Source organism: Amblyomma mixtum, chromosome 8 (assembly GCF_055824585.1).
Source record: "Amblyomma mixtum isolate Tamu chromosome 8, ASM5582458v1, whole genome shotgun sequence".
Lineage (NCBI taxonomy): Eukaryota > Metazoa > Arthropoda > Arachnida > Ixodida > Ixodidae > Amblyomma > Amblyomma mixtum.
The window spans coordinates 105,085,222-105,110,925 of record NC_143019.1 but is presented as its reverse complement, the minus strand read 5'-3'; the positions used below and the strand labels follow the sequence as shown (position 1 = coordinate 105,110,925).

The 25,704-nt window shown below is 49.7% G+C and overlaps 1 protein-coding gene and 1 pseudogene across 2 annotated transcripts in view; both read right to left on the bottom strand.

The window, feature by feature from the left end:
- The window catches only part of LOC149333773 (uncharacterized), a 49,656-nt gene that overhangs the window by 9,054 nt on the left and 14,898 nt on the right, over positions 1-25,704 (bottom strand). For both annotated transcript variants that reach the window (XM_089558770.1, XM_089558769.1), the window contains 3 exons: positions 24,628-24,798; positions 22,302-22,349; positions 1,357-1,546 (listed from right to left, as the gene is read on the bottom strand). In XM_089558770.1, coding sequence (XP_089414896.1) covers positions 1,357-1,546; positions 22,302-22,349; positions 24,628-24,798 — 409 coding nt within the window. The remainder of the gene's footprint in view (positions 1-1,356; positions 1,547-22,301; positions 22,350-24,627; positions 24,799-25,704) is intronic.
- On the bottom strand, positions 12,498-14,306 carry LOC149333775 (uncharacterized; annotated as a pseudogene).

Here is a 25,704-nt window from a genome sequence, read left to right as displayed (position 1 = left end):
GGCTCGCTACAGCGATAATTTAGCGGGCCTGGGCCGGGCCCGGGCTTGAAGCCGTGGGCCTGGGCTGGGCTTGGGCCTCAGATTGAGGCCCGTGCAGTGCTCTACGGCATACAATAACAGGCATGACAAGTGTGCGCGTGCGTTGCAAATGAAGCAGAAGACTTGCACGAGTTCTGTACTTTAGCACTTGTTTCTGTTTGGCACTAGTGTCACGCTACGCCTGCACGTCTGAACTGGCGCCGCATGAGTGTAGCACTTGCTGTGCACTGCATGAACTAGTGTAGATCGTGCAGGGTGTATCGAACGGACTTCACTCTAGTAAAGTGAGAGCTTGGTAGGCATAATGGAGCAAGGAAGGTCATTTTGGCTACCTATTTTTAACTATTATGGTTGTGGGTGACGAAAGTCACTTCTTGCAAATTTTTCCAACACTTAAAGCATCCATTAGAAATGCAGTATATTACGAGAAGATTTTTCATTAGCACTGTTGTCATACTTCATGGTGCTTAGTCTTAAAAACAGGGAGCTAGTATAATTGCACTTCCCCAATGCCGTGAGGTGACTGAACGACACGGTGACTCTTCGAGGGCATGCCAGTGATAGGCAATGGTGTAGCGGGACACATCACCAAAGAATGTCACCTCATGTAATTACTTCTTAAGAGTTTGACAAGTGTGTATGGTATACTGCATCCCCTTCAGTGCACCAAGCAATAATTAGAATGCTTGCAAGAGTATAGCTGCTATGTTACCAAAGGCTTTGAAAGTATGCCAGCCACCTGGATATTGGCCTTGAAGGATAACGGCATTGCTGTAACTGTAGGTGGACACCTCAATTCACAGACTCTATAAAAAAACAAAGGTTGACTGGTGTAGGAAAGTTTGGGCTCTGAGAACAGCAAGGGGACTGTGTCACTGTCTGCTCGCCTTCACTTTTATCAGGACAGTTTGCAAGTTCACTGTCATGTGGAGGTGTTGAACTTTTTCTCCACGACTGTTTGTTTTTCCGTGCACAAGCATTGTTGTAAAGCACCACTGTATTTCTCTCATCTTCCTTGTACAGTCCTCGGCACGAGCGCGTCTGTTTAAAGCGCTAGAACGCCACCCGATGAGACAAAGAAAGTGAAAGTTTTGGACGTGTACTCGGTTGTGAAAAACATGCGGGCACTAGACCAAAGGTGCGTTGGCATACTATTTGTCCTGTCAACTGCACTGTACCAGTTACAGAGCAGCTGAGCCAATTTTCCCCTTTATTGTTCATCGGCACACCGCTACAGCGCTCTGCAGGCTTGCTGACTGCGCTTGCCTTTTTGTGAAAGGCGCGCAACAGTTAAGGCAAGCATGAATCGGTACTCACGTCTGGGTTCAAGATGCCTACACATGGCATCCAAGATGCCTACACATGGCATCCGCTCAAACGCAGCTGTCAACTTGCGGTTAAAAAAGCGACGGCTTGCCTCAGCGCTCGTCCTGCTCCTGCTGCACGATGTGGCACCTGTCGTGTTCATAGCGAAAATCTTGCCGCGGTGTTTCGTCATGACAAGGGCCTGTGATGGGAAATATATGAGAATTCCATACTGAACTCGATAGGAATTGGATGCGGTGAGCAACCATGTACCTTCAGTCTGTCGCATATCGCTTGAGAACTGCCATTAGGCCTCCTAATGTGATTCCCTCCAACGTACACGACTGCAAAATCTGCACGCTTAAGATTAAGGCACAGCACAGCGCTTGCGAGGCGCAGGGCATTGTAGCCCTCGAAGCTGGATGTGCAGGTCTCAACCGACAGGCGTACACTTGGGCAAGTACTGCACAATCGCTTCATTTGGATGTCGCCAAAGGACGCCTTGCAGAGCCATTGCTAAACTGGCACAATACCACGATATGCACATCTATACCTACCTAGGTATTTTTCTTACTTCTGAGCAAAGGGATGACAGTAGCGATGCGTGCTCTGGAAACTCGCCTTAGAAATTATAGCAGCGCTACCCCTCGTAATGGAGGGGGCAATCCGGCCCGGCACGAGTTTCCGCATGATGGTCATAGCGATGCGTGCTCCTAAAACTTGCTTCAGCACCAACAGTTAATCGGTGTGCGCTGAATTAACGAGAGTTCGCTGGTATAGACGTATGTACGCTTTTGAAGGGAGAGAGGAGCAGGTCAAACTCTCCGAATTAACAGGGGAAATGAGGTTTGACTGTATAGACAGATTTTGCACTGTGCACCTGTAGTAACTATCTCTGTATACACACTTGTACACACTATAGATACAAGTGTCATGAAAGTGGCTCGGGACCCTGCATAACATACCGTACAATGGCTGGCACAAATCTGTTAGCACGGAATATCAGAAATAAATGTGCGTTCAATGCTTAATTTCTGGGTCGGCGGCAGTCTCTATAAAACTTAATCGCTTGACTAAACTCCCATGACCGCTTTGCCACGTAGACCATAGCTGCTCCCACTTCTTTCGGAGAACTCGTTTGCCTTGAGCCTTTTGTGTAGTGACCTCGCAGCTGCTTCGGCGGCTTTAGGCATTTGTCCACTACAGTGCTAAAGAAGTGCACTTGTCTGGCTTCATCCACATTTTCAGTTGCCTATGAGTGGGGTCACTGACATTTGCTCATCAGGGAGTGCCATACACATCTCTCTTGGTCCCAGTACGTCCTGAACGTTGACTCATTACTGAAGATGACTTGATGTCATTCAAAGTCTCTCTTGCTTTAATTGCCTGAAAAACCGAATCATACTTTCCTCCGATGTGCCTCGTTAGAGAAGATAGGCGCAAGGAATGCCTTTCCAGTCAGCTGCAATTACAAGCACAGTCGTAAGTTGGAGCCCGTGAGAGTTGGTGCCGTGGGTTGAGTCAATGCAGACAGCCTTGCCGCCATAGCGGAGCTACATTTCCCTCTGGGTACAAGTTATAAGGTCCATGTTAATGTTCTTGACGTCTTTTTGTGAGAGCAACTCTTTATCAGCTTATAGCAAGGCTGAATCTGGGCTTTCTTCCCGGTCATGGATCCACATCTGCATACTGACAAAGTCATCGGGGTCTATCTGCTGCTCATTTCCAGTTTTGTACTTGTACTTGTAAGATAGGCGCAAGGAATGCCTGTCCAGTCAGCTGCAATTACAAGCACAGTCGTAAGTTGTAGCCCGTGAGAGTTGGTGCCGTGGGTTGAGTCAATGCAGACAGCCTTGCCGCCATAGCGGAGCTACATTTCCCTCTGGGTACAAGTTATAAGGTCCATGTTAATGTTCTTGACGTCTTTTTGCGAGAGCAACTCTTTATCAGCTTATAGCAAGGCTGAATCTGGGCTTTCTTCCCGGTCATGGATCCACATCTGCATACTGACAAAGTCATCGGGGTCTATCTGCTCCTCATCTCCAGTTTTGTACTTGTACTTGTAAGATAGGCGGAAGGAATGCCTGTCCGGTCAGCTGCAATTACAAGCACAGTCGTAAGTTGTAGCCCGTGAGAGTTGGTGCCGTGGGTTGAGTCAATGCAGACAGCCTTGCCGCCATAGCGGAGCTACATTTCCCTCTGGGTGCAAGTTATAAGGTCCATGTTAATGTTCTTGACGTCTTTTTGTGAGAGCAACTCTTTATCAGCTTATAGCAAGGCTGAATCTGGGCTTTCTTCCAGGGCATGGATCCACATCTGCATACTGACAAAGTCATTGGGGTCTATCTGCTCCTCATTTCCAGTTTTGTACTTGTACTTGTAAGATAGGCGGAAGAAATGCCTGTCCGGTTAGCTGCAATTGCAAGCACAGTCGTAAGTTGTAGCCCGTGAGAGTTGGTGCCGTGGGTTGAGTCAATGCAGACAGCCTTGCCGCCATAGCGGAGCTACATTTCCCTCTGGGTACAAGTTATATGGTCCATGTTAATGTTCTTGACGTCTTTTTGTGAGAGCAACTCTTTATCAGCTTATAGAAATCCTGAATCTGGGCTTTCTTCCAGGGCATGGATCCACATCTGCATACTGACAAAGTCATTGGGGTCTATCTGCTCCTCATTTCCAGTTTTGTACTTGTACTTGTAAGATAGGCGGAAGGAATGCCTGTCCGGTCAGCTGCAATTACAAGCACAGTCGTAAGTTGTAGCCCGTGAGAGTTGGTGCCGTGGGTTGAGTCAATGCAGACAGCCTTGCCGCCATAGCGGAGCTACATTTCCCTCTGGGTACAAGTTATAAGGTCCATGTTAATGTTCTTGACGTCTTTTTGTGAGAGCAACTCTTTATCAGCTTATAGCAATCCTGAATCTGGGCTTTCTTCCAGGGCATGGATCCACGTCTGCATACTGACAAAGTCATTGGGGTCTATCTTTTTTTTATTTATTTGGAGATACTGTCAATCCTTTTAGGGATTTTTACAGGAGTGGATTAAGTGCCCGTATACATTTGCTCATAGAACCATACACGCGTTTGTACACAAGAGTATGCGAAGACACTGCAACAAAAAAGAGGCAAGCACATAGAAAAAAACACTTAGGATACCGTCACTCATGCACTGACGTTATCACAGATTTACATTTATACATAAAAAGCAAAAGGAAGACACATAAGTGATGACATCACATCCGCGTTGATGACAGTACAGAAATGCTAGCAAGTTCAACAAATTTGTCAATTGAAGACTGCGAGACCACACTCTGATCTAAAGAATTCCACTCACGCACAGCTCGCGGGAAAAACGAAAAACTGTAGGTATTATTGGCACAAAAATATTCTTGGAGTGTGAATTGATGCTTATGACGGGTTTCTCTGCAAGTATTGAAAGAAATGTAGGTATCAGGATTTACTTTAATCATGTTATGCAAGATAAGGTACAAAAATTTCAGACATAGCAGCGCACGGGTGGTTAGTGTATGAAGCCCAATCTCGGTCAGCATCTGCGTGGGTGAGTCGGGTGCGCTGGTATCTGTTGCAGATAAAACGTGCGGCCTTTCGCTGGACAGCTTCGAGAGTAGATATTTGATTTTGGGCAAACGGAAACCATGCCACGTTCGCATATTCCAAGATCGGGTGAATACACATCACATAAGCCAAAAGTTTGGCTTCCCTCGTAGAGTACCGCAGGGCCCGTTTTAGATACATTAACTTCCGCATAGCTTTGTTTGCCACATAATCTACATGAGCTGACCAACCCATATCTGATGAGACGTGATGAGGCGCGGCAGGCAATGGTTTGGATGACGCGCGGGGCGCCTTCACTTCTGGAAGTACTTGCCGGTAGATAGGCTCGTTGAACAGCCGGTACAGGTATACCGAAGAAGCTGTAGACAACCTGCTATCTACTAGCTGTGCAGATGGGGCGACTAATTCGCCTGTCAACATTGTCCTGTCGGACGCTTCTGTAGTTGTAATCCCAGAGACAGATCTCTGGAACGGGACAAGGGCCTGTGAACCTACTGTGTCGTAGGCGGCCTCCACAAGTCTAAACACATTGGTGCCCCTCAAGTGGGCAGCAATGGCTTGCAGTAGCTTGGGGGAGAACGGGATAGAGTTGTTCTCAGTTGGGAAATCGTCAGAGCGAATCCCAAGCGACTGCATGAACGTTATCGCGTCAGTGCGATAAACCGTTGCTTTGTCATACCCCAAGATGTTTCGTGTGGGGTTGCTGGATACATCTCCGTGCTTTTCTGGTCGGAGAGTCACTGGTACATCCCATGCGGGTGAACCTTTCCCTTGACTGGCTTCAAGGTCCGCACAGAATCTCTGGGCGTACACAGCCAGGCAAGGAATGGACTTGTACAAATAGTGAGTGTCCGCTGTGAATTTGCCGAACCAACCGTATGTGGGTTTCACAAACTTGTAGGTTCGGGGCGGAAGCTCAAATTCAAGTAAGGTTCCGTCTGGGAGCCTTACGTTCTCAAATCCAGACACGAAGTCGGATATGGGTTCTGGCAGCGGTAGCTTCATCTCCATCATGCGCTGCACAAAGACCTTTTCGTCATAGGTCAGATGGTTCTTGTTCTCATGATGGACGTATAGCATGCGAGCGTAGCATGCTGCTGCACTGTAGTAGCCCAGACAGGAGTTGGGCACTACTCTTCCAAAAGTGGGCGCTTTGGCGGTGAGGCTAGAGTAAACCTCATCCACCAGGTTGGTAAGTCCATCCGCGCCAGGAGTGAAGGTATTGCGCTGAGGAGATGGCTTCAACTCATGCCCAGCATCGACAAAGTACGCTTCTCCCCACAAACGGTCGTTCTTCTGTGCGGTGCCGACCGTTGAAAGGAACTTAGCCTGAGGAGGGCCTTCGTAGGCCGGGAAGCCGCGGGACGTTGAGGCTGGCGTCGGCGTGGTCTTTTGACCGCTCCCTCGCTTTTGGGTAGGACCACCCCGCCTCGTGCGCAGGTGGTCGCCTCGACCGCGATCCCCTCCGCGCACTCCCCTGAAGGAGTAAGGTTCATTACTCAACCTCGTGGAGTTATCGCCGCGTTGGGCACTCACGTATTGACGTCGTGGACGGTCTGAATGTCTAGTCGTAGACATGTTTATGCTCGCGCTCAATAGCTGCGATAGGCTACAGCCTTTCACCTGAAAAATAAGCGTGGCCTGCTCCTCATATCTGCTCCTCATTTATCTGCTCCTGCTCAAATATCTGCTCCTCATTTCCAGTTTTGTACTTGTACTTGTAAGATAGGCGGAAGGAATGCCTGTCCGGTCAGCTGCAATTACAAGCACAGTCGTAAGTTGTAGCCCGTGAGAGTTGGTGCCGTGGGTTGAGTCAATGCAGACAGCCTTGCCGCCATAGCGGAGCTACATTTCCCTCTGGGTACAAGTTATAAGGTCCATGTTAATGTTCTTGACGTCTTTTTGTGAGAGCAACTCTTTATCAGCTTATAGCAATCCTGAATCTGGGCTTTCTTCCAGGGCATCGATCCACATCTGCATACTGACAAAGTCATTGGGGTCTATCTTTTTTTTTTATTTATTTGGAGATACTGTCAATCCTTTTAGGGATTTTTACAGGAGTGGATTATGTGCCCGTATACATTTGCTCATAGAACCATACACGCGTTTGTACACAAGAGTATGCGAAGACACTGCAACAAAAAAGAGGCAAGCACATAGAAAAAAACACTTAGGATACCGTCATTCATGCACTGACGTTATCACAGATATACATTTATACATAAAAAGCAAAAGGAAGACACATAAGTGTTGACATCACATCCGCGTTGATGACAGTACAGAAATGCTAGCAAGTTCAACAAATTTGTCAATTGAAGACTGCGAGAACACACTCTGATCTAAAGAATTCCACTCACGCACAGCTTGCGGGAAAAACGAAAAACTGTAGGTATTATTGGCTCAAAATTATTCTTGGAGTGTGAATTGATGCTTATGACGGGTTTCTCTGCAAGTATTGAAAGAAATGTAGGTATCAGGATTTACTTTAATCATGTTATGCAAGATAAGGTACAAAAATTTCAGACGTTGTAGCAGCGCACGGCTGGTTAGTGTATGAAGCCCGGTCTCGGTCAGCATCTGCGTGGGTGAGTCGGTGCGCTGGTATCTGTTGCAGATAAAATGTGCCGCCTTCCGCTGGACAGCTTCGAGAGTAGATATTTGATTTTGGGCAAACGGAAACCATGCCACGTTCGTATATTCTAAGATCGGCCGAATACACATCACATAAGCCAAAAGTTTGGCTTCCCTCGTAGAGTACCGCAGGGCCCGTTTTAGATACATTAACTTCCGCATAGCTTTGTTTGCCACATAATCTACATGAGCTGACCAACCCATATCTGATGAGACGTGATGAGGCGCGGCAGGCAATGCTTTGGATGACGCGCGGGACGCCTTCACTTCTGGAAGTACTTGCCGGTAGATAGGCTCGTTGAACAGCCGGTACAGGTATACCGAAGAAGCTGTAGACAACCTGCTATCTACTAGCTGTGCAGATGGGGCGACTAATTCGCCTGTCAACATTGTCCTGTCGGACGCTTCTGTAGTTGTAATCCCAGAGACAGATCTCTGGAACGGGACAAGGGCCTGTGAACCTACTGTGTCGTAGGCGGCCTCCAGAAGTCTAAACACATTGGTGCCCCTCAAGTGGACAGCAATGGCTTGCAGTAGCTTGGGGGAGAACGGGATAGAGTTGTTCTCAGTTGGGAAATCGTCAGAGCGAATCCCAAGCGACTGCATGAACGTTATGCGTCAGTGCGATAAACCGTTGCTTTGTCATACCCCAAGATGTTTCGTGTGGGGTTGCTGGATACATCTCCGTGCTTTTCTGGTCGGAGAGTCACTGGTACATCCCATGCGGGTGAACCTTTCCCTTGACTGGCTTCAAGGTCCGCACAGATTCTCTGGGCGTACACAGCCAGGCAAGGAATGGACTTGTACAAATAGTGAGTGTCCGCTGTGAATTTGCCGAACCAACCGTATGTGGGTTTCACAAACTTGTAGGTTCGGGGCGGAAGCACAAATTCAAGTAAGGTTCCGTCTGGGAGCCTTACGTTCCCAAATCCAGACACGAAGTCGGATATGGGTTCTGGCAGCGGTAGCATCATCTCCATCATGCGCTGCACAAAGACCTTTTCGTCATAGGTCAGATGGTTCTTGTTCTCATGATGGATGTATAGCATGCGAGCGTAGCATGCTGCTGCACTGTAGTAGCCCAGACAGGAGTGAGAGAGAGAGAGAACAACTTTTATTTAGAAAGCCTGCAGAGTCGGTTAGGCTCCCTCCAAGCAGGGAGGACAAGCTTTTACCGCGACGCGGCCACTACGTCAATCTCGTGCGTTGTGCTCCTTGAGGTCTTGTTACGTCCCTCGCTACTTCCGCGGGTTCGAGAGGGCCGCCGCCCCCTTTCTGGGGGTGCCGCCCCCCTCTCCTCGGTTTCGCTCGGTCGCTGCCTCTCGAGAGCTGCCGAGACCTGCTGGACGGCCTTGAGTTGTGTCTTTTGATCGCAGCTCCTCGTTGCAGCCTCTAGCTGCGGCGGGATCGTCGTCTTCTCGCTGGCTTCGCGCGGATTTACGCTACAGTCCCAAGGATGTGAGCCGCGGTGGCTCTCTCCTTCGCGCACAGTCTGCATATGTCGCTCGCGTACACACTCGGACACACGTGCTTAGCTAGCACCGGGGTGAGCAGGGACCCCGTCTGTAACTGTCTATATAACACTGCCTCCTTCCGGGTAAGCCCCGGGTGAGGTGGCGGCATAGTCTGTCTGTTCAGTCTGTACCATTTCACTATTTCGTTGAAGGTGGTCATCTTGTCCTTGGCACTGCGTCGCGACCAGGACTCCGAGTCGGCCGTGCTTTCAGCCGCGCGGTTGGTTAGTCCTCGCGCGGCCGAGTTGGCCGTCTCGTTGTGGTTCACGTTTCCGCGTTCCGACACGTCACTGCCCATGTGGGCCGGAAACCACTTGATCACCACAGGACTGTTGCGTCCGATGTCTTCGGCCTTGCGCAGTATGCGCGCGGCCTCACTACATACCCTACCCTTGGCGTAGTTCTTCACTGCCGTTCTAGAGTCACACAACACTGTAGTACATCCGGGGTCGGAAACGGCCAAGGCGATGGCCACCTCCTCCGCCCGGTGCGCTTCTCGAGTCCGGACGCTCACCGCGGTCTTCGTTGCACCCGTCGATGCCCCGACAACCACCGCCGCGTATGCATCGGTGCTCCCTTGATACTCTGCCGCGTCCACGTAGGCGGCGCCTTCTTCTCTGGCGTGGAGGTCCACGAGAGCCCTGGCCCTCGCCAACCTCCGCTCCCTGTTGTGCTCGGGGTTCACGTTCTTCGGGATCGGGAAGACCCTGAGCTTTCTGTTGATGCTATCTGGTATAGGTACGTCTTTCTGCTGCTTGCCTTCCCTCGGTTCGAGGCCAAGGTCCCGCAGTATCTGTCTTCCGGTTCTCGTTTCGGAGAGACGCTCGAGTTGCGCCGTTCTCTGTGCTTCGGCTATTTCGTCCAGCGTGTTGTGGACTCCCAGCGCCATGAATTTTTCGGTGCTCGTGCCCCCGAGGAGACCGAGTGCCGCCTTATACGCCTTGCGTATGGTGGCGTCTATCTTGTTACGTTCACTCGGCCTCCAGTTGTGGAAGGCGGCCACGTCCGTTATGTGGCTAACTGCGAAGGATTGAACGAGCCTAGTCAGGCTCTCTTCCTTTATCCCCGCTTTTCTGTTGGACACCCTCTTGATGAGTCTCATTGCCGCAGCCGCCTTGCCCGCGAGCTTGTTGACCGTTTCACCGTTGACTCGGTTTCGCTGGACGAGCAGCCCGAGTACCCGAATCTTCTCTACCTCCGGCATTACCTGTCCTCCCGCCGTCTTGACCGTGATCTTGGGACGCTCGTACTTGACTTCCATATTCTTTCTCTTCCTGCACGATCCTTTCGGGGGAATCACCAGCAGTTCTGACTTGGCCGGGGAGCAAACGAGTCCAGACCCGTCCAGCTGCTCCTCGATGGCGTTGACCGCTTCTTGTAGCGTTGTCTCGATGTGTCCGTCGCTTTCTCCCGGTACCCATAGCGTCACGTCGTCGGCGTAGATGGTGTGCCGGACTCCCGCTACTCTTTCTAGCCGGGTGGCCACCCCGATCATAACGAGGTTGAAGAGTAGCGGGGAGATCACCGACCTCTGCGGAGTTCCGACGCTGCCCAGCTTCTTCTCTTCGAGCTGTAGGTCTCCCGCACAGATTTCGGTGGTTCGTTCCGTCAGGAAGTCTTTGATGTACTGGTATGTCCTCCTGCCCATGTTTAGCCTGGATACCTGGGCCAGGATAGCCGAGTGCCTCACTTTATCAAAGGCGCTCTGCAAGTCCAGCCCGAGTACGGCTCTGTTGTCCTTGGTGCCCGTCGTATCGTCGATGATCTCGTTCTTCAGTAAGATCATGGCGTCTTGCGTCCCGAGTTTGTTCCGAAACCCGATGATGGAGTTTGGGTAAAGCTCCGATTCTTCCAGGTAACGCTGCCACCTGTTCATGAGAACGTGCTCGAGGACCTTTCACACGCACGAAGTGAGTGAGATCGGCCTGAGGTTCTCTATGTTGGGCGGCCTGCCAGGCTTGGGGATGAGGATCGTCTTGGCTGCTTTCCATTGCTTGGGTAGCCTTCCTTCTTGCCAGCACTTGTTGTAGACGTTCGTGAGCGTTTCGATGGCCGCTTCGTTGAGGTTCTTGAGCGCTCTGTTGGCCACTCGATCGGGACCCGCGGCAGACCTTCCATTGAGTTCCTGCAGGGCAACTCTTACTTCCCAGGTCTGGATGTCGCGATCTAGCGTCTCGTTCTCCTTGCCTTGGTAATGCGGGTGTCTTTCCGTGGGGGTGGTCGGCAGGTACTTGGCGTCCAAGCGCCGCTTGACCTCGTCCTCCCCGTGTTCGCAGATTGCCTTGTGTAGGATCCTGGCCAGGTTGTTGTGTTGGTGGCCCGTGGTCTTGGTTTCGTCGAGGAGGTGCCGCAGCATGTTCCACGTCTTGCCCTTGTGCATCTGTCCGTCGGCTTCGTTGCAGGCCTCGTTCCACTGTTGGGTGCATAGCACCCTGCAGTGGACCTCGATCTGCCTGTTGAGCTCGGCGATCTTCTTCCTTAGACTTCGGTTGGTTCGTCGCTTCTGCCACCTCGCCTTTATGGACTGCTTGGCTTCTATCAGGTGGGCCAGCCGACTGTCCATCTTGTCTATCCGTTCGTCCGTCTCTAGCTCTTTGGTGGCTCCTTCCGTCGTCTCAACGACGTTGGCCGCCCATTGCTCGATGTCCGTAATGTCCTCTTGCACCGCGGGTAGCGCCTTTCGAAAGGCGTTCCAGTCCGTAATGCGATGCTTTCTTATGCCGGTGTTGCCTTGGCCTTCGAGCAGTATGACGACCTCTACGATGTAGTGATCGCTGCCCAGCTCTTGGCCCGTGTTTCTCCATTTCGCTTCTCTTGATCCTCCTTCAGTTTTGATGAAGGTAAGGTCCGGAGTTGTGTCTCTCGTAACAGATGTGCCGATCCTGGTGGGAAAGGCCGGATCCGTGATTAGGTTCAGTCCGACGTCGGTGGCGTCTTGCATCAGCTCTCTCCCCTTGACCGTCGTTCTGTGGTAGCCCCAGTCTTGGCTCGGTGCGTTAAAGTCTCCGCACACTACGAGCGTATTGCTTCCCGCGACTGAAGCTGCCTTGTGGAACAGTGCCTTGAATTTCTGTTGTCCGTGGGACGGGTTGCTGTAGACGTTCACCAGGAAAGTGCTCTCCCTCCTCTTCTTTCCCGTGATTACTTCCACCGTGCAGTGTTCGATGGCGCTTCTGCCGATCATTTCGTGTTCCACGAAGGTGATCCCTCTCCTAACGAAGGTGCAGACCCCTCTGCCCTTGCCCTTGGACGTGTCCCTTTTGCTCGGCGGGCTGTCGTGCGACCGGTAGCCCGGTAGTTTCGGCGTCTCTTCGCTGTGTGTTTCTTGAATCATTATGACGTCTGGTTTCCTCGTTAGTTGCTGCAAGTGTTGCTGCAGCACTGCTCTCTTGCCGGTAAAGCCGTTGCAGTTCCAGTGCCAGACCAAGAGGTCTCTCACTGGGGGTGTGGATGCTGCTGTACTTGCTGTCCCGTCCATGATTGCTGCAGTTTGGCGGTGATCTGTGCTTCCATACATTGTATTTGTGCCTGTATCTGCGTCTGCAGCTGTGCTTGCATTTGCGCCATCATGTTCTGGATCGTGCTCTGTATATTCGTTGTCGTCTGCTGAACCGTTTGCGCGAGCGCAGTAAGTCGTTCGTTGGTTTCCTTGCTGGTCGCCTCGAGACGGTCGAGTCTAACGTCCTGTTTTTCGCTTCTCTCCATTGTCTTTCGTTCCTTGGCGACCTCTATGGCTCTCCTCTTGGGAGCCGGTCCCGCCGTTTTCGTGGCTCTCGGGTCCACCTCGACCTCTAGTTCGTCCTCGGTTATCTCTTCTTGTTCCCTCTCTTGTGCGGGCTTCGGCAGCAGCTGCTGCTGTTGCTGCATCGCAATTAATGTCGTTAGCTTCGCGTTGATTTCCTTGATGGTTGCGTCCTGCTCGGCGATTCTCTGCTTTAGCTTCTCGTTCTAGTCTCTTAGGGCTTTTATTACCATTCCATTCTCTTCTTGGAACTTCTTCGTGGCGTTTTGCGCCGGTGGTTGTCTCTTCTCTGCCATGTTAGCCTTGACTGCTTCGGCCCAGGTGACTATTTCCCCCGACTGCGACGGTCTGTGGCGGCTGGCGCTCCTGCCTCCCTTGCTGTTGTCCCTCTTGCGGCTGCTGTCGCGCTGCCTCGAATCCCCGCGGGGTCTCTCAGCAGACAGCGCTCGCAGCGGCGGAAAGCTTTTCGGATCCAGTTGTTGCTGCATGGCTGCCATCTTGCGTTCCCATTGCCGTTTTTTGACCACATACGGCATCTTGTACTTGTTTTTGCATTCCCTCTCGCCCGTTGGATGCTGTCCCCCGCAGAGCTTGCACTTGGGCTTGCATTCGCGTTTGTGATCCTCGCTGGGGTTCACGATTCCGCAGCCGAAGCATACTTTGGCATTGGGATTCGGGCATACGTCTCTTCTATGGCCGATCCTGCCGCATTGCCTGCACACGTCAAAGTGCTTGCGGTAAAGCCCGCACCTGACTAATATCGAGCCATACTTGACGTAGTTCGGTACTTTTTGTCCAGCGAAGAGTACTATCACTGTGGTTGTATTGCCGATTCTGTGCGCCTCCACCGCTAGGGGGTTGCATGGGTTCACGATGTTTTCGGTTATCTCTTCCGGGGTGTCGTGTACGGCAATGCCTCGGATGACTCCCTTGACCGTGCCGTCCGCCGCCGTTCGGTAGGCGCTGACTTCGTATGCCTTCTCTCCTACGTTTAGGGTTTTGACCTTAGAGTACAGCGTGGCACGCCTCTCGTCCGGGGTGCTGACCACGATGATGTTTTGCTGCGCGTTCGTGCAGATGGTGTCTGCTTTGGCTTCTTCCTTCGTTATTCGAACCGCCGTCATGACGGCCGACATAATTATTGAAACCTCAGTTCTCGCTACGTTGAGACCTCCCCGTGGTCTAATGACTATCTTGGTGTCTTCCTTCGGCATGTCTATCGGCATCATCGCCGCTTTCGTTACCGAGGCTGCAACTCTCTTAGCAAAACTGGCCCTAGTCTTGGGTCTAGACTGGCGAGTAGTGGCGGCGGACTCACCGTTTTCCTTGCCGGTCATGATCTGCTTGATGCGCTTGCCGGAGGCCGACCAGCCTTCGGCTTCTTCCGGTGTAATGTCCTCTCCGGGAACTTCAATGGACATACGCCCGCCGAGACTGCCGATGCTCGGCGCTGACGTTATGTTGTCTCCCATCGACGTGGCCACTTCCATGTCGGACGCCATCTTGGTCGTACTCGTCGTCGGGTTAGGCCTAGCGGCCGGGCCCGTCGCCACCGGTGGCCGTACTTGTGGTAGGCCGACGCTAGGCCGCAGCCGGTGCAGGGGAAGACTTGCTCCATCCGAAATTCATAACCAATTTAATCGGAGGAACAGACATGGTCAGCAGGCAATGGACAACAATTTTCGGTGACAAAGAGAAGCAGCGGTAACACAGCGGAGAGTCCGGACAGGAGTTGGGCACTACTCTTCCAAAAGTGGGCGCTTTGGCGGTGAGGCTAGAGTAAACCTCATCCACCAGGTTGCTAAGTCCATCCGCGCCAGGAGTGAAGGTATGGCGCTGAGGAGATGGCTTCAACTCGTGCCCAGCATCGACAAAGTACGCTTCTCCCCACAAACGGTCGTTCTTTTGTGCGGTGCCGACCGTTGAAAGGAACTTAGCCTGAGGAGGGCCTTCGTCGGCCGGGGAGCCGCGCGACGTTGAGGCTGGCGTCGGCGTGGTCTTTTGACCGCTCCCTCGCTTTTGGGTAGGACCACCCCGCCTCGTGCGCAGGCGGTCGCCTCGACCGCGATCCCCTCCGCGCACTCCCCTGAAGGAGTAAGGTTCATTACTCAACCTCGTGGAGTTATCGCCGCGTTGGGCACTCACGTATTGACGTCGTGGACGGTCTGAATGTCTAGTCGTAGACATGTTTATGCTCGCGCTCAATAGCTGCGATAGGCTGCAGCCTTTCACCTGAAAAATAAGCGTGGCCTGCTCCTCATATCTGCTCCTCATTTATCTGCTCCTGCTCAAATATCTGCTCCTCATTTCCAGTTTTGTACTTGTACTTGTAAAATAGGCGGAAGGAATGCCTGTCCGGTCAGCTGCAATTACAAGCACAGTCGTAAGTTGTAGCCCGTGAGAGTTGGTGCCGTGGGTTGAGTCAATGCAGACTGCTTTGCCGCCATAGCGGAGCTACATTTCCCTCTGGGTACAAGTTATAAGGTCCATGTTGATGTTCTTGACGTCTTTTTGTGAGAGCAACTCTTTATCAGCTTATAGCAATCCTGAATCTGGGCTTTCTTCCAGGGCATCGATCCACATCTGCATACTGACAAAGTCATTGGGGTCTATCTTTTTTTTTTTATTTATTTGGAGATACTGTCAATCCTTTTAGGGATTTTTACAGGAGTGGATTAAGTGCCCGTATACATTTGCTCATAGAACCATACACGCGTTTGTACACAAGAGTATGCGAAGACACTGCAACAAAAAAGAGGCAAGCACATAAAAAAAAACACTTAGAATACCGTCATTCATGCAGTGACGTTATCACAGATTTACATTTATACATAAAAAGCAAAAGGAAGACACATAAGTGATGACATCACATCCGCGTTGATGACAGTACAGAAATGCTAGCAAGTTCAACAAATTTGTCAATTGAAGACTGCGAGACCACACTCTGATCTAAAGAATTCCACTCACGCGCAGCTCGCGAGAAAAACGAAAAACTGTAGGTATTATTGGCACAAAAATATTCTTGGAGTGTGAATTGATGCTTATGACGGGTTTCTCTGCAAGTATTGAAAGAAATGTAGGTATCAGGATTTACTTTAATCATGTTATGCAAGATAAGGTACAAAAATTTCAGACATTGTAGCAGCGCACAGCTGGTTAGTGTATGAAGCCCGATCTCGGTCAGCATCTGCGTGGGTGAGTCGGTGCGCTGGTATCTGTTGCAGATAAAACGTGCGGCCTTCCGCTGGAGAGCTTCGAGTCGATATTTGATTTTGGGCAAACGGAAACCATGCCACGTTCGCATATTCCAAGATCGGCCGAATACACATCACATAAGGAAAAAGTTTGGCTTCCCTCGTAGAGTACCGCAGGGCCCGTTTTAGATACATTAACTTCCGCATAGCTTTGTTTGCCACATAATCTACATGAGCTGACCAACCCATATCTGATGAGACGTGATGAGGCGCGGCAGGCAATGGTTTGGATGACGCGCGGGGCGCCTTGACTTCTGGAAGTACTTGCCGGTAGATAGGCTCGTTGAACAGCCGGTACAGGTATACCGAAGAAGCTGTAGACAACCTGCTATCTACTAGCTGTGCAGATGGGGCGACTAATTCGCCTGTCAACATTGTCCTGTCGGACGCTTCTGTAGTTGTAATCCCAGAGACAGATCTCTGGAACGGGACAAGGGCCTGTGAACCTACTGTGTCGTAGGCGGCCTCCACAAGTCTAAACACATTGGTGCCCCTCAAGTGGGCAGCAATGGCTTGCAGTAGCTTGGGGGAGAACGGGATAGAGTTGTTCTCAGTTGGGAAATCGTCAGAGCGAATCCCAAGCGACTGCATGAACGTTATCGCGTCAGTGCGATAAACCGTTGCTTTGTCATACCCCAAGATGTTTCGTGTGGGGTTGCTGGATACATCTCCGTGCTTTTCTGGTCGGAGAGTCACTGGTACATCCCATGCGGGTGAACCTTTCCCTTGACTGGCTTCAAGGTCCGCACAGATACTCTAGGCGTACACAGCCAGGCAAGGAATGGACTTGTACAAATAGTGAGTGTCCGCTGTGAATTTGCCGAACCAACCGTATGTGGGTTTCACAAACTTGTAGGTTCGGGGCGGAAGCTCAAATTCAAGTAAGGTTCCGTCTGGGAGACTTACGTTCCCAAATCCAGACACGAAGTTAGATATGGGTTCTGGCAGCGCTGGCATCATCTCCATCATGCGCTGCACAAAGACCTTTTCGTCATAGGTCAGATGGTTCTTGTTCTCATGATGGATGTATAGCATGCGAGCGTAGCATGCTGCTGCACTGTAGTAGCCCAGACAGGAGTTGGGCACTACTCTTCCAAAAGTGGGCGCTTTGGCGGTGAGGCTAGAGTAAACCTCATCCACCAGGTTGGTAAGTCCATCCGCGCCAGGAGTGAAGGTATGGCTCTGAGGAGATGGCTTCAACTCATGCCCAGCATCGACAAAGTACGCTTCTCCCCACAAACGGTCGTTCTTCTGTGCGGTGCCGACCGTTGAAGGGAACTTAGCCTGGGGAGGGCCTTCGTCGGCCGGGGAGCCGCGCGACGTTGAGGCTGGCGTCGGCGTGGTCTTTTGACCGCTCCCTCGCTTTTGGGTAGGACCACCCCGCCTCGTGCGCAGGCGGTCGCCTCGACCGCGATCCCCTCCGCGCACTCCCCTGAAGGAGTAAGGTTCATTACTCAACCTCGTGGAGTTATCGCCGCGTTGGGCACTCACGTATTGACGTCGTGGACGGTCTGAATGTCTAGTCGTAGACATGTTTATGCTCGCGCTCAATAGCTGCGATAGGCTACAGCCTTTCACCTGAAAAATAAGCGTGGCCTGCTCCTCATATCTGCTCCTCATTTATCTGCTCCTGCTCAAATATCTGCTCCTCATTTCCAGTTTTGTACTTGTACTTGTAAGATAGGCGGAAGGAATGCCTGTCCGGTCAGCTGCAATTACAAGCACAGTCGTAAGTTGTAGCCCGTGAGAGTTGGTGCCGTGGGTTGAGTCAATGCAGACTGCCTTGCCGCCATAGCGGAGCTACATTTCCTTCTGGGTACAAGTTATAAGTTCCATGTTAATGTTCTTGACGTCTTTTTGTGAGAGCAACTCTTTATCAGCTTATAGCAATCCTGAATCTGGGCTTTCTTCCAGGGCATGGATCCACATCTGCATACTGACAAAGTCATTGGGGTCTATCTGCTCCTCATTTCCAGTTTTGTACTTGTACTTGTAAGATAGGCGGAAGGAATGCCTGTCCGGTCAGCTGCAATTACAAGCACAGTCGTAAGTTGTAGCCCGTGAGAGTTGGTGCCGTGGGTTGAGTCAATGCAGACAGCCTTGCCGCCATAGCGGAGCTACATTTCCCTCTGGGTACAAGTTATAAGGTCCATGTTAATGTTCTTGACGTCTTTTTGTGAGAGCAACTCTTTATCAGCTTATAGCAATCCTGAATCTGGGCTTTCTTCCAGGGCATGGATCCACGTCTGCATACTGACAAAGTCATTGGGGTCTATCTGCTCCTCATTTCCAGTTTTGTACTTGTACTTGTAAGATAGGCGGAAGGAATGCCTGTCCGGTCAGCTGCAATTACAAGCACAGTCGTAAGTTGTAGCCCGTGAGAGTTGGTGCCGTGGGTTGAGTCAATGGAGACAGCTTTGCCGCCATAGCGGAGCTATATTTCCCTCTGGGTACAAGTTATAAGGTCCATGTTAATGTTCTTGACCTCTTTTTGTGAGAGCAACTCTTTATCAGCTTATAGCAATCCTGAATCTGGGCTTTCTTCCAGGGCATGGGTCCACATCTGCATACTGACAAAGTCATTGGGGTCTATCTGCTCCTCATTTTCAGTTTTGTACTTGTACTTGTAAGATAGGCGGAAGGAATGCCTGTCCGCTCAGCTGCTGATCTCACTGTCAGATCTGTCTCTGGGATTACAACTACACAAGCGTCAACAAATTTGTCAATTGAAGACTGCGAGACCACACTCTGATCTAAAGAATTCCACTCAGGCACAGCTCGCGGGAAAAACGAAAAACTAGGTATTATTGGCACAAAAATATTCTTGGAGTGTGAATTGATGCTTATGACGGGTTTCTCTGCAAGTATTGAAAGAAATGTAGGTATCAGGATTTACTTTAATCATGTTATGCAAGATAAGGTACAAAAATTTCAGACGTTGTAGCAGCGCACGGCTGGTTACTGTATGAAGCCCAATCTCGGTCAGCATCTGCGTGGGTGAGTCGGTGCGCTGGTATCTGTTGCAGATAAAACGTGCGGCCTTCCGCTGGACAGCTTCGAGAGTCGATATTTGATTTTTTGGGCAAACGGAAACCATGCCACGTTCCCATATTCCAAGATCGGGCGAATACACATCACATAAGCCAAAAGTTTGGCTTCCCTCGTAGAGTACCGCAGGGCCCGTTTTAGATACATTAACTTCCGCATAGCTTTGTTTGCCACATAATCTACATGAGCTGACCAACCCATATCTGATGAGACGTGATGAGGCGCGGCAGGCAATGGTTTGGATGACGCGCGGGGCGCCTTCACTTCTGGAAGTACTTGCCGGTAGATAGGCTCGTTGAACAGCCGGTACAGGTATACCGAAGAAGCTGTAGACAACCTGCTATCTACTAGCTGTGCAGACGGGGCGACTAATTCGCCTGTCAACATTGTCCTGTCGGACGCTTCTGTAGTTGTAATCCCAGAGACAGATCTCTGGAACGGGACAAGGGCCTGTGAACCTACTGTGTCGTAGGCGGCCTCCACAAGTCTAAACACATTGGTGCCCCTCAAGTGGGCAGCAATGGCTTGCAGTAGCTTGGGGGAGAACGGGATAGAGTTGTTCTCAGTTGGGAAATCGTCAGAGCGAATCCCAAGCGACTGCATGAACGTTATCGCGTCAGTGCGATAAACCGTTGCTTTGTCATACCCCAAGATGTTTCGTGTGGGGTTGCTGGATACATCTCCGTGCTTTTCTGGTCGGAGAGTCACTGGTACATCCCATGCGGGTGAACCTTTCCCTTGACTGGCTTCAAGGTCCGCACAGATTCTCTGGGCGTACACAGCCAGGCAAGGAATGGACTTGTACAAATAGTGAGTGTCCGCTGTGAATTTGCCGAACCAACCGTATGTGGGTTTCACAAACTTGTAGGTTCGGGGCGGAAGCTCAAATTCATGTAAGGTTCCGTCTGGGAGCCTTACGTTCCCAAATCCAGACACGAAGTCGGATATGGGTTCTGGCAGCGGTAGCTTCATCTCCATCATGCGCTGCACAAAGACCTTTTCGTCATAGGTCAGATGGTTCTTGTTCTCATGATGGATGTATAGCATGCGAGCGTAGCATGCTGCTGCACTGTAGTAGCCCAGACAGGAGTTGGGCACTACTCTTCCAAAAGTGGGCGCTTTGACGGTGAGGCTAGAGTAAACCTCATCCACCAGGTTGGTAAGTCCATCCGCGCCAGGAGTGAAGGTATGGCACTGAGGAGATGGCTTCAACTCGTGCCCAGCATCGACAAAGTACGTTTCTCCCCACAAACGGTCGTTCTTTTGTGCGGTGCCGACCGTTGAAAGGAACTTAGCCTGAGGAGGGCCTTCGTCGGCCGGGGAGCCGCGCGACGTTGAGGCTGGCGTCGGCGTGGCCTTTTGACCGCTCCCTCGCTTTTGGGTAGGACCACCCCGCCTCGTGCGCAGGTGGTCGCCTCGACCGCGATCCCCTCCGCGCACTCCCCTGAAGGAGTAAGGGTCATTACTCAACCTCGTGGAGTTATCGCCGCGTTGGGCACTCACGTATTGACGTGGTGGACGGTCTGAATGTCTAGTCGTAGACATGTTTATGCTCGCGCTCAATAGCTGCGATAGGCTACAGCCTTTCACCTGAAAAATAAGCGTGGCCTGCTCCTCATATCTGCTCCTCATTTATCTTCTCCTGCTCAAATATCTGCTCCTCATTTCCAGTTTTGTACTTGTACTTGTAAGATAGGCGGAAGGAATGCCTGTCCGGTCAGCTGCAATTACAAGCACAGTCGTAAGTTGTAGCCCGTGAGAGTTGGTGCCGTGGGTTGAGTCAATGCAGACAGCCTTGCCGCCATAGCGGAGCTACATTTCCCTCTGGGTACAAGTTATAAGGTCCATGTTAATGTTCTTGACGTCTTTTTGTGAGAGCAACTCTTTATCAGCTTATAGCAATCCTGAATCTGGGCTTTCTTGTATGGCAAACGTCACGTATGGGAGGATCTCGTCCCAGGTCCTGTGCTTTACGTCGACGTACATTGCGAGCATGTCCGCTAAGGTTTTGTTGAGGCGCTCCGTGAGCCCGTTTGACTGCGGCTGGTATGCAGTAGTCTTGCTGTAGGTTGTGTGACTCAGCTGAAACACCTCGTGCAGGAGCTGCGCTGTAAACGCAGTGTCCCTATCAGTGATTACAGAGGACGGGGCGCCGTGTCGTAAAACGATGTGGTGTTTGAAGAAATGCGCGATTTCAGATGATGTACTGCGCGGCACCGCCTTGGTTTCCGCATAGCGCATCAAATAATCAGTCGCAACTATGATCCACTTATTGCCAGAAGATGATACAGGGAATGGGCCCAGAAGACGAATGCCGACTTGGTCAAAAGGTGTGCGAGGTGGTTCAATTGGATGGAGCAAACCTGCAGGCTTTAGCGGTGGCGACTTACGACGCTGGCACTCACGGCAACCTCTGACGTAGCGGTGGATGGTCGCTGCAAGTTTAGGCCAACAATAGGCCTGACTCACTCGAGCGAGCGTGCGTGCAAATCCCAAAAGCATTTGTTGGGCGAGTTGGCAGCGCTGTGTGGTGTCCCTTCTTCATCTCTGTCCTGTCGTTTGCGCTGTAGTTATGGATCAAGTATTTTTTATTTTATTTATTTTCATTTTTATTTATTTAAGATTTTTTCACTTCCTGTCTAACGACACAGCTACGCATTAGCCTACAGTCGCATGGGAACGCGCGCCCTAGGTTCACCTCTGTTAGCCAAGAAGAACCGACTCGTCAGGCTTTGCTTGAGAGCCCAGTCATGTGGTTGCCAAGAGAATATCAGCACGTTATTGTGTTTACTGCCTTGGTGACCAGTACGGATTTAATAATGTCGGAACTCTAAAAAATACCACGCGCGGCTCTGTTGACCGCTTCCTCCCAAACCTGAGACACAGAGGCTGTGGCGGGCTTCGTCTCCCGTGTGAAGCCACTTTCAGAGGATGCGTGCTGGGCAATAAGTGACTCTTTGACTTTAGCAGAACAAGAAGATGCCAACGATCAATTGCCACTTTCTAAGACACCTGGGCATACATGGGCTTTCATGTATGCTTTTGTCGAAAAAATACTTCCACATTAAAAGTGCATAAGTAGTCGTAAGTGCCCTCCGTAATTTTTTGACACCATTTATGCTGACGATGCTCTAATGGACTTATAAAACGGAGAATGCTTGATGTAATGAACCGTAATAATAAAAAGTTGCTTACAATTTGCAGTTTGATGGTGTGGCCGTCTAGCTGTATCGTCTTCAGTTTCTGTGTAAGCAAAGAAAAGCGACAACCTCATCAATGCGCCAGTTGAAAGCGATTTCTATTAAGTTGTTGAATGCTGTGGAGAGCTGTGGAATCGCCCGTCGACGGCCGCAAAGACTGTGAAAAGCTTTCTTGGCTACATGTAGCTCGATTAGCCCTCACGCTTGCGGATTGATAACAATTCGTGAGGTTCTTTTGTACGCGTACCAAGTCTATTAATTCGCCACGGAATTTCTTAAAGTGCGTTGCGCGTTCTAGTGGTGAACTTTGATTAAAGATTACGATGAAATACTTTAACCTCGATGTAGCACATGTTTGTGCAGGACCGCCACAAAGTGGCGACATCCTTAAACGGAAAACCAAGTTGGCAGATTTGTGAAATCCAGTTGGAGGCTAGTATCGGAAAATAATATCGGCAAAGTATGAACTGGAGGAGAAATAAAAGCCATTGTTGTTGTCCCTTTGACGGACAGACTGGCTTTCCCGGCCCTCGATTTCTATTACAGATGTGTAGAGCGCACTCAAGCAATCCTTTTAAAGCCACTACTTTTCATCAGACAAAGCCGATTGTTGATTCGGCAGCATTTCCTGCATTGCTCGCTTAAAGGTTGATAGCCTTGCTCAAGAACTTGTTTTCCAAAACTAAATATCAAGTACGGAAATATAGTCCATGTCATGCACACAGGCTACATACGTTCGACAAAACGAACAGCTGGGCTATTTAGAACGGTTTATGTATATTTGGAAAAAAAGAAGCAACGTAAGACGGCAGAGATGACAAACGCCTTGTGTTCTGACAACTAAAGTTTCATAAGAAAGCCTGCGCTTAGGAGAGGTTGTTAGAACAAGGAAAAATGACACTCGATGTTAGTTAAGCAAGATGCGGCCTGTATGCGGTCCAACTCAGCTTACAAATCCAGGTTCGATGCCTTTAAGGGCAACTCCGGGGTTTTTATGCCGGCAACACATTTTACTCGAACTTTAACTGCACGTTCTCCTCAGTATTCTGGTAATGTGTGACAAATTTCGGAACCGGCTGACGTCGAACTTCGGAGCGAACGAATTTGTTGTCTCAGTCGGAAAGCGTGATTCAGCAGTTGCACTTGACTAGATGTTCGCTCTGCGTGTGTTAAATAAAAAAAATCGGACTTGCTTTTGGATTTCACAGAAAAAAACGACTGAAGTTACCGTTCGCGTCTACAGTTTAGTTGTTCGACGCGCACACAATCTGTTTCTTAAGAATATCTATGATGTTTTTTTTTATTTTTTTTTCTGTTGTGGCGTCATGCTTGTATATTGGCCGAAACCTAGTTAAGGTTTGGCTTCGTGTTCATTGATGTTTTATTATTTTTTGCGGCTTATTTCAAAAATATTTAATCGCAATTACGAGAGAGAAGTCAAAAAAATACAACCCAGTCGTTAACTAAAAAGGTTAAAAAAAACTCCGGTGTTGCCTTTCAAGCATCCGGGCACACAGGAAGCTTCTACAAGACTCCGCCGAAAGCTACTAGCAATGCTGACAGCAACGCAACAGTAGGATGATCCAATCAACTAACCTCGGGCGGAGGCTATACTTCATGGTCTTTTTTATTCCACCAGTGAGTTAATGCATTGAGGTTTTCTTCCCTTTTTTTAGGAAAAAAAGTTTAATAAGGTGGGAATAGAACAGCAGTCTGGAGAAAGAAACATCCCTGGTGCTTTGTGAACTCTGAAGTTGGCTACAAACACTGTTATAGTTTAACCGCTGTGAAATCGGACAAACGAGTCAGTGTTTAAATAACCGCCTGAGGAAGCACGACACCATTGTGAATTGCTGCACTGCCAACAATAATACTGTGGAGTCCATTGCTTCGTGGTGCGCGCCGCATTTTCAAAAATGCAGCTTTATAGCCAACATAGCGACATGCACCTCCGTGAGATATTTAAGCCTACGCTATCTGCAAGCATCACATGCAGTCTGCCAGCCCGCCATTAATGTGTCTCTTCCACAAAAAGATTACGTATCTAGGCATATAAATTTTGTAGGAAAACTATCTCATGTCAGCCCTGTTTCTGTTGTTTTTCTTTCTTTGACGATCGTATCTAAGCGTAGGTTTTCTCGTGAATCGACTGCTAGATAACGCTGCGGAGTGTTATCTTCTTTGCCTTTCACCCCGTCATTTCCGTTTTGTAATTGCCAGAGATAGCATTCGCATCGCCCACATATTTTTTTCCAGCCTTTCCCGCGGCTGCCGTTTTCGCACACCTATTTTTCGTTAATAGAAGCTCGTCACAAACTTACGAACTTCACTCCGGCTTTTCGATAACCGCCTCCCGTGCAAAGGCCTCTACTTTTCTCTTCCTCCTCTCCACATTCGTCGCTTTCGCCTGCTCCAGCTGTGCACTGTAGCCCACTGGTCTTCAGTTCTGTTGGCCTCCCTGCCGTTGTTTTATCTGAGCCATTTTCCGCTCCCTGAAAAGTTACACGAGAAATGGGATTCAGAGATTTTCTGTTTATCATGCTTGGTCGAAAAAGAAAAGGAATGCTAACACGCTACCTTAAACGACCTCGTCAGTGGAAAACATAGTAAGCTTAAGAAATACTATTCAGACAACAACAGCTTTCAACAGCACCTCAATGGGAAAATAAGCGGCGTTTTCTCACATAGTGGGCTTTTGAAAGAAGCAGCGCCTGTACGATGCTTCACTAAAGCCAAAATTTGGGCGAGTTCGTACCTATTCATATTTTCTCCACAGCGCAACAAGGAGAAGCTCTGCTATTTCCATTTCGCCCCTTCCTTTTTGCCCTCTTGAAGCAATATGCGTGCGATGCTTTGAGCATTTAGGAGCAGTTGTATCTCTCTGTCGTAAAATCCTAGTTAACAGTGTTTCAAAAATTGTAATATTCACAACAGTTGTGGAAACACTACACTGCTGTATGTACAATGTGCTTGGCAAAGCATCTCTATATAATGGTTTTAATGCCGACTCAAATTTCAAAAATGCACATGTCACTTGAATTCAGTTTTCCGTCCCCTATAAGGAAGTAACATTAACAACTGTGCCAAGATGCTTTACTTCATTTCACATCTTTAACGTTTATCTTCAATTCGTGCCATCTGACTACACAATTGTGCTCTTTTATTCTTAGTACTTTCAATGTTTTGACCGTAGTGCTGTGTTTTCTGGTTTACTTGTAGCCATGATTATAGATGAGGTTAATTCTGATTTATTAAGCTTATAACTAATTGCTGCACTTCAACTAAAGGACAGCTATGCTTATTTCTTTTCTTTACCAGCTTGAGAATTCTCATTTTACGTGTTCTCTGTTCTTACGTGCACTGCTTAGGTTTTCACATTTTATCTATGTTAGCCTACA